At 42.5% G+C, this 16549-nt stretch overlaps 1 protein-coding gene across 3 annotated transcripts in view; it reads left to right on the top strand.

Moving 5' to 3' along the window:
- Positions 1–2398: 2398 nt before the first annotated feature.
- Positions 2399–16549, top strand: part of LOC143212539 (protein pangolin, isoforms A/H/I/S) — a 211524-nt gene continuing 197373 nt past the window's right edge. The window contains exons 1-2 of one of the 3 annotated variants that reach the window (XM_076431444.1): positions 2399–3802; positions 3990–4068. In XM_076431444.1, coding sequence (XP_076287559.1) covers positions 3653–3802; positions 3990–4068 — 229 coding nt within the window. In that variant the 5' untranslated portion in view covers positions 2399–3652. The remainder of the gene's footprint in view (positions 3803–3989; positions 4069–16549) is intronic. The other 2 variants (XM_076431445.1, XM_076431446.1) reach the window with 2 other exon arrangements.

Below are 16549 nucleotides of genomic sequence, written 5' to 3'. Positions count from 1 at the left end.
TACTTGTCGTTCCCTTTTTAAATGATTAAGTCCTGCTATGGTATTTTATAAAATCCCTGTTTATAGTGCAAGCGTGTTTGTTATTATTTATCGATGCGCTTAAAATTATAAATATACCATTTCTGTGTGAAGGATGGCATTATCAATCTACAATATTATAATCTACGATCAATATACGCATTTTAAGTACTGATAAGTGTGATGGGAATGAACGCACATGTTGAACACACTGTACCGGCGGAATTATCAGTTTCAAGCGTATCCATTTCCAATGATTTTAATCCGTCCTCAAAGATCTATAAATTTACTTGAAAATAATGAATTCAGCGATATCGGGATACATTGGTGGATAAAACAATTGTATTTTCACGAAAATCAACTATAGTATGTTGGAACAAATCGTTCAAATGAAATGTTTAGTCGGCACTGTACGTTACACGAACACCAGAACATTTTCATACACATACGAGAGGACTATGTTTATTTTGAATACCACAACATTAGAATTGCCCCTTCCACGTGTTGCTACACCTTGGACGGTTTGCCCTTTCTTATTTTCTTCGCTTAGTTGATCATTTCGAAGCGTCCGGTGACGACGTGATTCGCAGATCAGGATGAACAAAATCGCAATTTATTCTCAAAATGCCTCGCGTCACAGTCACGGACAACAAATTAAAATCCGCAGAGGTATCTATTAAAATAAGACGGGAACAAAGAGCGACCAAATTGCAACAAATTTCTATTTTTTCAAACAACGTTCCGAGTCGATGTCAGTGATGACGTCACTAAGTTAATAAGAGAGACAGTGAGCAATTTAAAACATAAAAAGAGTTTAAGAATGTGTATTATCTTCATCTTGTTGAAATTATGAAATAATTTTGAAGTAAACAACTTACCTAAAAATCCGTATCCGGCAACAAGGTTGCTCTTTGGTTGCGAGGAGTTATGGCAGCGGTGACAAGTTCGTCTTCACAGTTGACAGAAGCTGCAGCACGAGGAAGCATCAGGGGATTTATCGTGACTCCATGTTTAGTGCTGGCAATGAGGTGGTAGTGGCAGGAATTTTCGTGGTGGCAGCAACGACAGCGTTCACGGTAGCGACAGGTCTCGGGGTGGCAGTGACGTCAGCGGTCACGGTAGCGACAGGTTTTGCGATGGCAGTGGCGATAGCAGCAATATTCTTCACAGGATCCGCAGCCTGTGTGGTAGTGGTGATAATAGCATTGACAATTGGGTTGGCAGTAGCGTTGGCAATAGGGTTGACAATTTTAGTGGGAGGGGCGTGTTTAACGGGAACGATAGTGGTAGCGTTCTCAATAGGATTGACAATGTTGATCGCGGGGGCAGTGATGGTGGTGACAGTGGTCGCAATGATTATAACCAGATGTACTAGAAAACTTAACAACTCTCAATATTATCTCCGCGATTGCACCAACTAGGAATCGTTTCTCTACTGGAATTCAATACTAATTTAAAAATTTTTTAGAAGAATTTAAAAGAGTACTGTTATATTATTTTCAACTTATTAAACCTATCAAGAGAGAAAGCAAATTTTCTTTCGACTCCAGTTTGTTGCAATTCAGACGTATGTAAAATGTTCCGCTGTCTATTTATAACTAATGTATGTACATAACGATTATAAATCCTCCAAATGTTTTTACTGTATCAAATTAGACCTTAAATTTTTACCATAAATGCAGTGTAATTCTTTTTTGCAGTCATATTTTTTGTTTCCCAACTATTACAATTACACAGCTATGTAGTTCTATAGGAAATGTGTGAATAAATTTCTTTATTCCGGCACATATACAAGTGAATCCAATCTTGTCATTTTTGCTAGGTGAAACAGTTGAATCGAAGTTAGTGCTCGGTAGGTTCGGTGTAAACCGGTGGTACGCGGAAACAAAGTGTGCAAGTATGCATAACATTCGGTTCGGCTGAAATCGCGAATTACGATCGAGCAAGAATGATAATGGGTCTGTAGGATCTTTGGGAATCGGGGGCAGGGAAGTGCATCATCGTGTGTAATGCAATATTAGGTAGCGTGGTATCGGAGCGAGGTGCGTGACTGTGATGCGTAGGGGTTGCCGGTGGTAGCGGCGAGAGAGTTGACAGTGGCGGTGGTGGCGTTGACGGTGGCGGTGAGGATGGCGGTAGCACTGACGGTGTAGTATCTGCGAGGCGACGAAGAAGTCTGAGGCGAACGACGGAGAGGAAGCTAAGAGGTGTTCGGGTAGGGTCGTTGGTTCTCGGGCGTCGTCGTATCTCGCCGCCTTGCCTACCATGACTGGCCGGCCTCGGCCTCGCGGGGGGTGGTGAGGTGCCGCGTCTACGAGGGAAGCATCGGCGTCGAATACGGCTTGCTGATTGGTCGACGCGTGGGAGAGCCGCCCGCCCGAGCTCTCTGTGGCCGGCAGTCGGCACCGAGCATCCAGACAGAGCACATCGAGCCATCGGAGTCGGTGTGATAGACGGAAACACGCACCTCGGGACCTTATCACGGGCACGATGGCCGTCCGGCGCGTGCACCGTCAACATCAACAACCGAAAACAACAACGTCGTCACCGTTGTCGGGGTGCGGTACTTGTCGCGCGTGTAATCCCCATTAATCGGCGTACACACACACACACAATCTCACACATACACATACGAAACACACACGGGAATATATATCATAGAGAAGCGGGCCATAGAACCGTGTACGCCACTACGACAAAACGTACACAGAACCGTGTGGCTGGCCCACGATCGCGCGGATACGTGGCGCGCAGATGGTGCACGCAATAAGAAACGAAAACAGAAAACGAGATCGCACGACGCACGGGATACTCGAGATTTTCTTCACCGCACGCTACCACGACATCACGTTCCGCGACATTACCTCCTCGTTGTTGTCCTCTCACTCCCACCAGCCGTGAACGGCACAGGTCCTATCCTTCTCGCGCATATCGGCCTTCCCACGCGGTCCTCGTATCTTTCGGGTGTATTTCTCGCAAGTCAGAAAACCCGTGTTTTCAATCTGGTCGTTCGCGCGTTCGGCTCCGTTGTGTTTTGACTGGTGGTGTATTCTCTCGCGCTCGCGTTTACTCGTTCTCGGTGCAACGTTTTTGTGTCGTGGTGGTCGTCGTCGCAGCTCCCCTACCCCGCCCGCCCGCCCCCCCCTTCCGGGAAGTGTGTTGCCTTATAATCTCCTCTGTCAACGACGGTGGCGACGGTATATTAGTGCGAAGGCAGAAAAAGTGACAGTGACGGTGTGAACCATTTGTATTAATTGCTCTGTGTTCCGTTCGTACGCGAAAGTATATAATCGTATTCGTCTCTGTGCGGCTGAATCAGTGAAAAATATAAGGGCCCGCGCCACGGTGCGTCCTTTCTGACGGTGGTTAGTAGCGTCGCAACCGCGGATCCCCGACGGATCTCATTGCGGTAGCCGCCTCCGCGGAACACGTCGTCGTCTACATACGTTTCGTCACGGTGGCAATAGTCTCGCGGACGGTTGCGGATCCGGGGACCGGCATTCGAATTTCCCGCGTCGGCCGGCCCCGGCCGCCTAACCTCTCGTTAGTCCGGCGGACACACCTCTCGCGTTAAATCAGCGGACAACGAGAGAACAGAGAGAGGAAGACGGTGGCCGTCGCTCGGCCAGCAATAATGCCGCACGTGAGCAGCAGCGGCGGTGGCGACGATCTCGGCAGCGAGGACGAGGTCAAGGTCTTCAAGGATGAGGGCGAAGACGAGAAGAGGTCCTCCGAAAATCTCACCGAGGAGAAAAGCTCCCTCATCGACCTCACGGAGTCCGAGGTGCGTCCACAACCAACCCTCCCCGTACAACATTGTTTTGTTTACCCGCGAATCTACTCGTAATGAGTCGCGATTCGCCTACACGACCAATCAACGTCTTCCCTTGTCCAACCGAAGCTTCTTGCTCTTCCGTGTTTGTGCGACAGCCTAAGGACGTCGCCATTAAGTGCGTGCATGTGTGTTGCAGGAAAAGGGCTCGCTCGCCGGTGGAACTTACGCGACCACGGGCAAGACCTCCACGAGATCCGATCTCAGCCCCGTTTTCGGTGAGTGAGAAATCTTCTTTTCTAATCGTTATATGTATTCCGAGACGAACGTAGTCGTTACCGCGATGCTGATGACTTCCGGTACACGCAGCGGACTGCGTGCGTGCGTGCGTGGTTCATTCAGATGTGGTTTCGCTTGTCATAGTGCATCTATGATTATGTTATCAATGACTGATTATATTCGAGACTTTTACGATCTTTAATGTGCAGATGTGTCAAAGTAATCTTTGTCGCAAAACGAAATTAGATGAAATGACAAATATATTCGTACAATATTATTTGTCCATGTAAATAATTTCCAAAATAAATATCCTACGACTAAATTCTAGTTAGCGCGAAAATCAGCATAGACTGTACAAAGAAGTGCAAATAAATTGATAATTGTGTCGGTCGTATATTCTGTATGAAATGAACGTCAAGACCGGTGTTTGAACTCGTTCGAGGACGCCGCAGAAAATCCGGACTTTTTTGCGGCCGCTTGGCAAAGAAGTCCGCGGAAAATCGCGAGAGCAGATAGTCGACGGTATCGCCGATAACGAGATCAGAAAGTCGTCAAACGTATATCTGCCGTCGGCCGTTTATCGTTTGACTCGGCTATGAAATCTGATAACGTGTTATGATATCATATGCGTGTCGCAGAGGCCAGCTCTGATTCATATAAATTAACGTCATTGTAGGTGGTTATCTTATAATCCTGTAACATAATCTACTCATGGCAAATCGCTTTTATGCCCTAATGATAATTTAGACGGGTCTCGTCAGGTTCGATTCAGCGCGGTTCCAAAACCGTTTCTCTGTTCCCCCCCGTCATCAGTGATATCGCGCACACATACCGGGAATAAGATTATCGGCGTCGCGTTATCGTTTGTTGCACCGTATCTCTAGAAAACAACGGTTTTCCCGCGTTTTTTCGATTCCGATTCCGTCGGGCTCTCTCGCACCCGTCGAAAACGCAGTGCCGGCTGGCAGCTTCCGGTTCGACTCTCGTTAAATACACGCCCATTTATCGCGACGACAATTATTCTACCCGTGTTGCGACGAGTAATTGGAATTTCGCGATGGAACATTCGATAAAATTCCGATCCCGTATTTTTTTCCCCCCGTCGTTCTCTTGTTCCGACGGTGTTACCTTGTTACCGGCATAATATTTTTGCCGCCGGAAAGTGTCCGCGGGTAGATCTCGCCGATATTATTATTGCAATTCACCAAACCTAGCTACGCAATTTTTCTAATTTATTCAGTATCGTTAAATTACCAATTTATTTAGTATTATTTTAGCACAAAGTACTGGAAGTCTAATTGTCTATTGTACAAGTTCATGTGTAAATTGTTACTCCCCGCGACAATTTTCATTCGTTAAATTCTGATTGAATTGTTGCACCGGACACAGAGGTTTAAAAAGCAAACAATGTTTTCGATTTCTGGGAAATATTGAAGTGAGATCGGTGCATGTCGAAGGTGTATTTTCAAAGAAAACTAGGCGCCACTGTGGCCCTGCTCCTGCTTTTACAAAGGCACACAATACCGTTTCTTTTGGTCGCTTCCAAATATGGCGACGCTTGGATTCGCGGAAACGGCAATAAAATGCGTGCCTCCCCGATGTATCGCTCACAAAAATTTCGAAGCCGTTTTATTGCCGTTCGAACTACAACGGTCCTTTCTGTTCCATTTTTTTCCCCCCTCAACAAGCTTTCGAAAGTTTCGTGTTTCTTTATTTTCGCCTGGAACGCCTAGGCATTTCGAACTTCAGATCACGAGTCAATGTCGTCACTGAAAATTTACCCAGCGTTCTCGACTTATCCTCTAGTTTGTTTAAATTATCAAATTTATCAAATTGCATAAATCGTCCCAGCCCGACCATTTCTAATTGCAATTTAAGAGACGCAAACTAATTTATTCATTATAATGTTATTTATACATAATGTTTATTTGTAATCGCATTGTAGGGGACGCGAACTATTTAATTTTTTAATTTAAGGGACAGAGTTGAAAATCCGTGCAATAATTTCGTTATGTGTTCCGGATAATGTATATTTTAATCGCAATGCTGGAGACGCGGGCTATTTAATTGTTCAATCCGAGGGTCTGTGTAAATCCAACGATTTCGGTATTTTCCGGATAATGTTTATTTTCGGAATTTTAATACGAGTCGAATTAAAAATTCCTGTCGTCGGCGTGTGTGCGCGCGTGTCCGCCGGTGTAACAGCTTTGTAGCATCGGTAAACATTTTCAAAATTCATCATGATTCTCGGATGGTTTATTCGACCGGGAAAAACAGCCGAAAGAATGGAAAAGTAATGACGCGGGCGCGAGGAAAATCGAATTGGCGCGGTTAAAAGCGAAAAGGGTTTTCGGCGAGAAACCGCGGGTGAAAGTTAATTCCAATTTGCCGAGGGAAATTGACCGAAGTTTACGGAACGCCATTATTCTCGCGACAGGTTTGAAACAAATTGTAACTCGTTAGCGACGGGGCTATACAATGAAACACTCCGGATCCGACGCGCCGGCTGTGCTCGGCCGCTTCTTCCTCTCCCCGTTGCCGACTTTGTCACTGACAAATCGATGTCGTGCCGGCGAACACGCTGTCACCGTGTTGCCAAAACACTTTAACAAGTTACAGACTGTTACGCCGACGATTTTGACTTGAAACGCACGATCTACGTGCTTGGTACTGTACATACCACGGCGATGAATCAAAACGATCCTCTCGATTGATCTTCCAACCACATTCACTCACTTTTTCGCGCTGTAATTGCCATTTGATTCGGTAGTAATCGAAATTTCGAGTTGGCTCACAGTACGGACAAACCGGATTAATCGGATTAACATGATCCGTCCCGACGGCTCGGACGGAGATAACGAGTGTCGGCAATAATGTTTGAAGAAGCGGCATCGATTGATGCGCCCTCAGCTTCCGACTTCGCTTTGAAACTTGACAGTTTTACGACTGCCTTCGATCCTACTTTGATCACTCTGTGCCCGACTTCGGGTATTTCAATCGGAAAATATTGTGACGGCTGTCGCTGGGTCATATTGGCAGAGTCGCCAGATTAAAAGTTCTCCCCCCACTCTATCTCCCGCGCTTTGGTCACGTGACGCGTTTCCCCTTCTCCGTATAGTGGACCTGTAAACTTTTTGTATTTTTCAAGCATTTTATCCACTCGCATCGTGAATGAGTGTTCTCTGAATATTTTTAATTGAGAACAATAATATATTTTGTGTTCCTCCAATATATAGGGTGTCCTAAAAATGGTGTACTTGAAAGGGGCAGTTCCAAAAATGATTTGAAGTAATTATCTCCTTTGCGGAAATGTTCTCCGAGTCCTGGTTCGGGAGATATCAATGAAAAACACGGACCAATCAAAGCTTTACTACTGCGAGCTAACTCCGCCTCTGTGCCGGGTCCCGCTGAGCGTGGCGTTGTCATTGGTGGAGGCGGAAGTCTATCCATAGTAGCAGCGCTGTGATTAGCCAATGTTTTTCGTTAATAATTCCTTAACGAAGCCGTGTAGAACATTTTTGCAAAGGAAAAAGTTACTCGAGATCACCATGGGAATCGCCCCGATCCGATTTTCGTTCAATAAATCTCTTCGTTCGTTTCTTGCCTCTTGTTTCTATGCATTTGTTGAACGTCGTGGATCCTCATGAATTACTGCAACTAAAAGAGGCACATAACCAGCATGTTTCAGTATTACTCAAACGGTCATCCGTCTTCGTTCAAGCGCAACAAATCGCGCCGCTGGCGTAAGTGATTCCCGCCGATGTATTTTAGGAAAAGCATACGTTATGTTAAACGGCAGCCATACATTGTCGCGTTCCGTAAAAGTGTAAACCGCGCGGAGTGTTAAATTATTGTAATTTGTCTTGTCCCGACCGGTAGCCAGCCGCGACACGAAAATCACTTTCTGTGACGTACAATTACGCGCAAATAATGCGTCGAGATCAGAATTCGTTGCACTCGTGGGAGGGTAACAACTAGCGAGAGAAAGAGAGAGAGAGAGAGTAGGATGGTGGGGGGAAAGGTAGGAGAGTGGGAGAGGGAGAGAGAGCGTACAAAATATTACATCGGGATCCGTCGTAATCGCTTAAGTGGTTAATTATGGTGCTTCGACGAAGGCTAGAGGAGGCTGGAGGTGGGATTAATCTTGGCATCAATTACTTCACCGGACCCTTTTTTTATGCAGACTGGAACTAGTTTTCCGGCTAGCGGCATCCTGAATGGTGCGTGATACCTCCGGTGCACCTTTTTTCCGTTCATTAGATCGCCATATACTGCGCTATTCCTCGTTAGTACCTGGCATTATTTCCTTGACGATTGTTCGACGAAACACTCTTCTCCGTAAAACCTCTTTTCTAATGTCCTTTTAATTAAAACTGGCAACCATCGAATCGATCCCCATCGCTATTTTCACGATTAAACTTCGCAAGGTAACGTGGGGTCTCGCAGATCCCAGCTCCAGATTTTTGGAAAGAAATTTTATTGTGTTATTCATTATCCCAAATTTATTAACAACGAGGCTATTTATTAAGACTCCATCTTAGTACATATCTGTGTTATTAGACCTTACCTTGCGAGGGTTAACCCTCCGGCCGATCATTTTGTAGTTTGATACTACGTTGCGTGCTCACAGAAAAACTTTTCCAGAAGCAAAATTCTTCTAATAATCAAAAATCTCCAATGGTAAATTAATTTTAATATAGTCCCAACCTTGGGGGCGCTAGCTTCAATCATTTTTGGAACGTCGCAATTATTTTATCTGGTGCTAATAATTTTACTTGTACTAATAACTAGACAGCGGATTTTATGCACTTATGACAAAAATGAGTAGGGTTGATTCAAAACTGCTACGTTATTTTCAATCCATTAAACGTATTAAGACAGAAAGCAAATTTTTATTTTACACCAGTTTGTTGCAGGCCAGGAAAAAAAATAGTTATTTCGCAATAAGATCCGCTCTACTAATAACTAATAATTTTTAACTAATTTATGCATTTTTTAAAAAATTGTTATTTCGCATAAAGATCCGCTCTACTAATAACTATTAATTTTTAACTATTTTATACATTTTAAAAAATCGTTATTTCGCATAAAAATCCGCTCTACTAATAACAAATAATTTTCAATTATTTTATGCATTTATATATATGACAAAAATGAGTATGGATGATTCAAAACTGCTACGTTATTTTCAATCCATTAAACGTATTGAGACAGAAAACAAATTTCCATTTTACTCCAGTTTGTTGCAGGGCAGGAAAAAATAGTTATTTCGCATAAAGATTCGCTCTACTAATAACTAATAGTTTTTAACTATTTTATGCATTTTAAAAAATTGTTATTTCGCATAATGATTCGCTCTACAAATAACTAATAATTTTTAATTATTTTATGCATTTATATGACAAAAATGAGTATGGATGATTCAAAACTGCTACGTTATTTTCAATCCATTAAACGTATTAAGACAGAAAACAAATTTCCATTTTACTCCAGTTTGTTGCAGGGCAGGAAAAAATAGTTATTTCGTGTAAAGATCCGCTGTACTAATAACTAATAATTTTTAACTATTTCTAATTCAATTTTTGAACCAACAATTTTATTTTGGAAACCTCCGCATCTTGAAATTGGCTTCCCGAATACAAAAATATAAAATTATTGCCAATTTGAATAAGTTCGTGTATTACAATGTTGCGCTTAGATTCCGGAGAGAGAATTTGTTTGGTAGATTTCCGAGAACACGCCGCATAAACGTTCGCGAGTTCTTCTTTGTAAGTACGCCCGTTTCAGCAAGCTCGAAATTTTTCGGACGATAATTTAGCGTTGCGTGTTCCGCACCCGAAGGTGCACTAACGATGTATCGGTATAATAGCAGAAAATGCAAAGAGCGTGCGTCGTGACAGTGCGTGCTTCTGGTTGGCAAAGTAATTTCAAAATACACGAACGAGCTCGCCCGAAAATTGCGTCTTTCGGCGATGCGCGGCTATCGACACGGTGAACCGTGCCTTGGGAAGAAATTATTATTGCACACAAACAAGAGCCGAACGACGCCCCTCGATCCTCGTAAATTTCGTGTTTCGTAGAATTTCAACGGGAGCAATGTTCTCGCGTCATTATCGAACTCCCCGTGTGCGCTACACTTCCAGGTCATTTTAATACCCCGTAAGAATTCTAGAAATTATCTCCGTTTATCGTAATGGCGGCGATACTCGCGTGGCTCCATAAAGCTATCAGTTGACTGCGGATTTCATACAGTTTAAAATAATTTTCCAGCTGTTCGCGTTGCTTTATCTAAATCGTCGAGTTGATATTTCTGTTAATGGCTTCTGTTTATTGCAATTAACCCTTCGCACTCGAAGCTATTCTAACTCGAACACCGAATTTTTTATCCAGCCTAAAATATTTCTATTTTATACGATTTTCTTTATTTTATCGATATAAAACTGATATTACACATTGTACAATACTCTCAGTAGTTTATTAATATGTTAAATACGTTTAGTAATTTATTGAATACAGATTTAATAATGCAACAAATATTTTAAATAATGGTACATATAAGAATTATTAAGAAAGGGTTAACGCTAATAATTTTTGCGCAAAAAGAACGTGTTCCATTTGTGTCTGAATTATTAGAGAATTCTCTGTAATTGACGCAAACAATTTTTGTATAAAAAAATGCATTCGAGCTGTGTCTAAATAATTGGAGAAAATTTTTTATCGTTGCACCGACTGTTATTTCTTGTAATTGATGGAGATAACTTTTATTCGAGAGAAATTTACAATTTTTTTTTATCGTTTAAAAATCCGCAGTTCGGAATATGATATTTGCGTGCAAATGAATGGTAACGTCCGTCAAAATTGTTCGTGAACGCGCGTGGTCTCCTGAAAATGTGTTTCTGGGAATGCTCGTGACCGGCCGCCTCGAGCCACTGACTTGACAAACGTTCCCAATTATTATACTTTTCCGCAGTCACTCAGATTCGCCAGATTAGCTTGGTTCGTTGCGTTTCGAGCACGAGGGTCTAGCAAACCGCTGCTAATTATCGGACGTGTCCAAGTAGGTTTATCTTGTAACGTTATCCGTGCAGGCGTTCGAACATCGAAATGAAAAGCGTGCCGTGAGAAAATCGTCGTCGTGTATCTTCTTCAGGGTTACGAAAGATCGAGAGGAAATTCCGCGCGGTTTGTGTTATCTGCATTGACGACACCTGTTAAATAAATATTAGAGAATTACATGACCGGGTAAACTTCCGTCGTTTCTAAGCGTATACTTAGCTATTCCACCTGTCGCATTTCTTCAATTTAGCTGAGCAACAATTTTCGCATTTTTTCATTTTTTACTGGGAAATTATTGTGGTTAATATTCTCGCGAGTTCGATCACGTATTTGTATAAAATATAAATTGTTTGCATCGGTTGCAAGACTTGGGAGCCTGTAGAGCAAACATTATAAATAAAAATTAGGTAAATACTGTTTTCTTTTTCTCGCAAAAGTATAAATAACAAACGCAGGAACACAGCAGCGCGGATTAACGCACACGCACTTTCAGAAGTGTTCGCTACTCGTCCAAGTTCGCCAAATGAGATTTTCAACGGCAGCCAGAAATTTCGCGCGCAATTTCAGCGTTGTTCGGCCTCGGAGAAAAAAAGAATTAAGTTCGGAAAACGGGCGTGGGGGCATACGTATCGCGTCGGGACGCATTCGCAAGTGGGTCGCTCGTTTTCCGGAAGCTCGAGCTCTCGGGAGCACACGAGATTTTCCATGCTCGCGTATCCCTCGCAATCGTCTGGTAGCAACCGAGCTGGCAAAAGCTTGCTCGCCGGCCTGATATACACTTTGTCGCTACTTGGAAAGTGCCTCCGCCTCAGGATTGCACCTCGCCGCAAATATCGTATGCAACCCGGTCGCGTCGACGGCGCACGCTCCGCTGGAAACCCGTTTTTTCTCGCGGAAATTATTCTAGCGTTACCGTAGGGTTTAGGCTTCTATTATTCATAAATTAACGTTTGGAAAATGGTGCCTGCCATTTTCCCAGCAGAAAATTTGTTTTCTTGCAATTTGTAGATGTGTGTGACCAACTTCTGTTCTGGAGTGCACTCTTTCTGACCAAAATTGAAAATTTTATCGAACAAAAAGATATGTAAAATATTATCTGAAAATCATAAAAATACAGCTCCAAATAATTGCAGGTATAAGGTAAAGGTACTAGTAGTTGACCAGTTCAGAGAAGTTTTCCACGCGAACAATAGTAATCACTTGCTCTGTCATCAAATAGCGAGAGTCGATGACTGAAGACACTCTTTAAGTCTTCTCGATTATGTACCAAGGCCACTTTTTAAAAAAAGCTTACTTGTACAAATTTAAGAAACATATTTAAAAATTCAGTAATTCCTTCAGAAGTTGACCACTCTTGAAAATGAAAAATCTAGTAATTGACCTTCTGTTCGGTAGTAGTTGACCACTTATACTAGAAAGAGGGTTAAAGCAATAATGTTGGGAATCATTTTACTATCATTTAGTTTTAACAATTACCAGCACAAATTACAATTAAAGAATAAAATAAGAAATGAAACAAATCAATTCCATAAAAAGTTCAATTCAGGAACAGAGTAGAGTTGCGAGTTCTCTCTGCTCGATTTCGTAGGCTCATTGATATGAGAAATTACAGCCTTCCACTCGTAGTCCAGGAAATCAGGCTTCTCTGGCCACTTCCATAATCGCCCATACATTTCCATGGATGAAATAGCCGCTTTAGTTTTAGTTACACGAAGAATTTTTCAGGGAAATGTTTTCCTTCAAATAAAAATATTACGTGTTCGTTCACAACTTTTTCAACAGGCAACCAGGCAGGCCATTTATTGTTATTCAACAGTTCGTTTTCTTCGTTTTCCTCTTGAAGCCGATTAATAGGCTATCGGTCGGTAAAGTGTTAAAAAAGTGGACATTGGTCAATACTTGACCGTGAATGCAATCAATAGTTGACCATGTGGTCATCCTCTAAAACACAGCATGCTACAAAATTTGGAATTATATTTTGTACTCCTAACAATCGTAGATGTAAAATGGATACATTATAAATCGTAAAAAAATTTTTAATGAGTCACGTCTGTAACTGACCACGTCTGTCAACTTCTGAAAATTGTTCAAAAACAATATTCAGTATTTGACCACCTAATATACTATTGTTTTTCAAGTTAGAATAACAAAAACAATGCATTTATCACTTATGAAACTCTGTGAGAATTTAAAAAGCAAATAATTCAGTCGCGAAAAATTCACAACGTATGAATTTTTTTACCTGAACCGTACAGCTGTCCTTAACAGAAACGTTAAGGAAATAGAAATATGTCGGCATATTATTAACCTTCATGAATTCAGACGTCTGTTATTACTATGCATACTTCAATTCGCATGCAATTGTTTTGAAATTTAACCAACAGATGGTATGGCATCCGATGTTCACTTTCATCAAAAAAGTGTACAGCTTATAAAAATCTTATTTTTTATGTTTTTCTTGTAAAATGGTCAACTACTGTTACCTTTACCTTATACTTCATAATTCTCAAAGTGTAAATGGTTATAGACATTGACTAAAATTGTAAATTTTATCGAATAAAAAGATATTTCAAACAGTAACTGAAAATCATAAAAATACAGGTTCAAACAATTGCAGGTACATACTTCATAATCCTCAAAGTGTAAATGGTTATAGACATTGACTAAAATTGAAAATTTTATCAAATAAAGAAATATTTAAAACAGTAACTGAAAATCATGAAAACCATAGCATATTTAATTTCTTGCTGAATATGTTTGACAGGTTGATAATAATCCAATAATATATTTAAATTCTCTTAAAATTTTACCATAAATGACCAGTAAATGACCAATAAATTGACCAGTCCCAGATTATTTATTATAGAATTGTTGAAATTAGAAAGAACTTTTCGTAGGAAATGATTGAATAAATTTCTTAAATCGAACATATACCATAATAAATATAACAAAAAGACTAATTAACCTCAATCTCGTCAATCTTATACAGCAATACATGCTGGGTCGCTTTTTATGCTCGGTAGGTTTAGTGCTAATAACGCGTCCCCAAAATTCGGTTTCACATTGAATTTCGGAATTTCGTCTTCAGACTTTGAATCTTAGGGTTACGAATAGTTTGAAAAATTTTCTAAAAAAAAATTAAATTCCGTCCACAGTGAAGAGCATGGGAAATGGAAAAAGAGAAAGAGAGAGGGAGGGAGAGCGTAAAGGGAGGAAAGAGTGGGGGATTAGAGGGGTGGAGGGAGCGAAGGACCGAGGGGAGGCCATAAACGATGTGTCTCGTTGTGCGAAGTAATTGACGAGTTCGCGTGTAGGCGGTTGGGCGCCTAGATCGCCTGAAGCATACCGTAGGCTTATCCTCGGAGACGAAAAACGAAACGAAACGAAACGAAATGAGCAGCTCTGATACCGGGCGCGAGAGGAGCCGAGCGAGCTGAACCGAGCTGAACCGAGCGGTGTCGTGTCGGGAGAGGCGGAAAGGGCAAGGAGGTAGAGGTTCGGGTCGACACGTACACTATACACTGTACAGCGCGAGGGAACGAGGCGGGACGAGACGAGAGAGAGAGAGAGAGAGAGACGGTGAGGAATTGATAGGAGAGTCGGGTTAGCAGGCGGGGGAAGGAGAATAGAAATTGAGAGTGGGTTAGCGAGAGGAGCGAACACGAGCGTGTGCGCGCGATAGAAAATTAGTGAAAGAGACGGACAACAGAAAAAGATAGAGTAGAATGCGAGGAGTGGGGGGGAAGGAGAGCTGCATCACCCTGAACTTGCCCGAATACCTTCCTCCCTCCGAACCTTACAGTGTGTATCCGCTCACCAATGCACATGGCACCCAAGCGAGTTCTTCTATCGTCCTCTCTCGCTCTCCCTTCCTTCCTCTCCTTTCTCTCTCTCTCTCTCTCTCTCTTCCACACACTCCTCTTCACGCCTGTTCCCTCTCTCTCTCTCTCGTCCCTCCTGGTCTGCTTGTTCCTTCGCCTCGAATCTCGCTCTCGCCCTTTCAAACCCGCTTCCTTTTCTCGTCTTACTCTTCGCCTTCTCTCGCGGAGTTAACCCACCCATTTCTTACGCTCTGCATCGTATACCGGGTGTCGCGCCGCGGAATATTCGGGGATATAGATAGCACCAACGCCCCGACTACTTCCGGTGCGATGGCGGCCAGACGCCGGTTGCTGCACGTGGACCCCATTGCGCCCTGCCTCGACAGGCCCGAGGTTTAACGAGGCTACTGGAAACACGTGGAAATAGACTCGGTGCCACATTTTTTTCCTCCTCTCCTCGGCCCACATTGTCCGTGCTCGACAGCGAAATTTTCGAAATTCGAATCGTCCCTTTGTCTTACCATCTCTGACGTCATAGTCGGCAAAGCGGCGCGCCGATTGCAGCACGGGAGCCACTCAGGAATTTCTTCCTTTCTTCCCCATCATTGATCTTCAATTTTAAGAAGTCTACGGTAGACCCCCCTCGATATTGCGGTCAAGATGTTGAATGGAGACCTCGAATACCTAATGCATACACTGTGGACCCTTATTGGATTTCTGCGCTCTTGAGTCGTTCAAACAAATCGATCCATCGATTGTTTAACAAAATGTTGGAAGCGCTGCTGCACATTCAATAGAAATGTCAAATAATTTGTTGTTATTTCGATACTGGGTTGATATATTGTCGTGTAATTTATGTATTTATTGTTATTAGAATTTTTATGCAAAATAAAAATCTCTTACCTGAATCGCAACAAACAGGAGTGAAATAGACATTAATTTTTTTCCCTGTTATGTTTAGTAGGTTGAGAATGATATAATATGTATGTAGTATGTTTAAATACATCTAATATTTTTGCTATTTTAAATTACACCTACTCACCTTTGTCACAAATGCATAAAATCCGCGGTTTAATTATTATACTTTTTTTTAGAAATATATTTTGAGTTCTCTTATGAGAACGTTTTTCTTACGAACACTATTCCCGTGAATGAACCTTATGCTAACTCCATCTCTCCCCGGCTAAATAGCCGAAGAAGTTTGTGAGCAGAGACGTGTGAAATCCGACCAGGATAGAATAAATACAGGCGAGTGTAAACGAAAGTATTGGGAGGTTTCAAATTGTGGGAGCACCCGGTACATGAATACAGACACACCGACTACAGTCAGCATTATACACCTACCCTGACTCGCCTCTACCTACCTACCTGCTCGCTAACGAGCCTACCTGCCGGACTTCTTGCATTCGAAGAGGTTGCCCAAGAAGAGGGCCCCAACCCTGGACCCATCTCTTCTCCATCCCCCATCCCGTGTATCCCCCATAGAGTCTCCGGCAAACCAACTACACCCCGCGGTGGTGCTTGCGCGTTCCTTTAGAAACGGTTAAACAAATTTCCCCTGGTAAAACGGCCGCGTTCCTAGAAAAGAATACGAGAACCCGTA

This window comes from Lasioglossum baleicum, chromosome 10 (assembly GCF_051020765.1).
Source record: "Lasioglossum baleicum chromosome 10, iyLasBale1, whole genome shotgun sequence".
Lineage (NCBI taxonomy): Eukaryota > Metazoa > Arthropoda > Insecta > Hymenoptera > Halictidae > Lasioglossum > Lasioglossum baleicum.
This window is presented reverse-complemented; position numbering and strand designations above follow the sequence as displayed.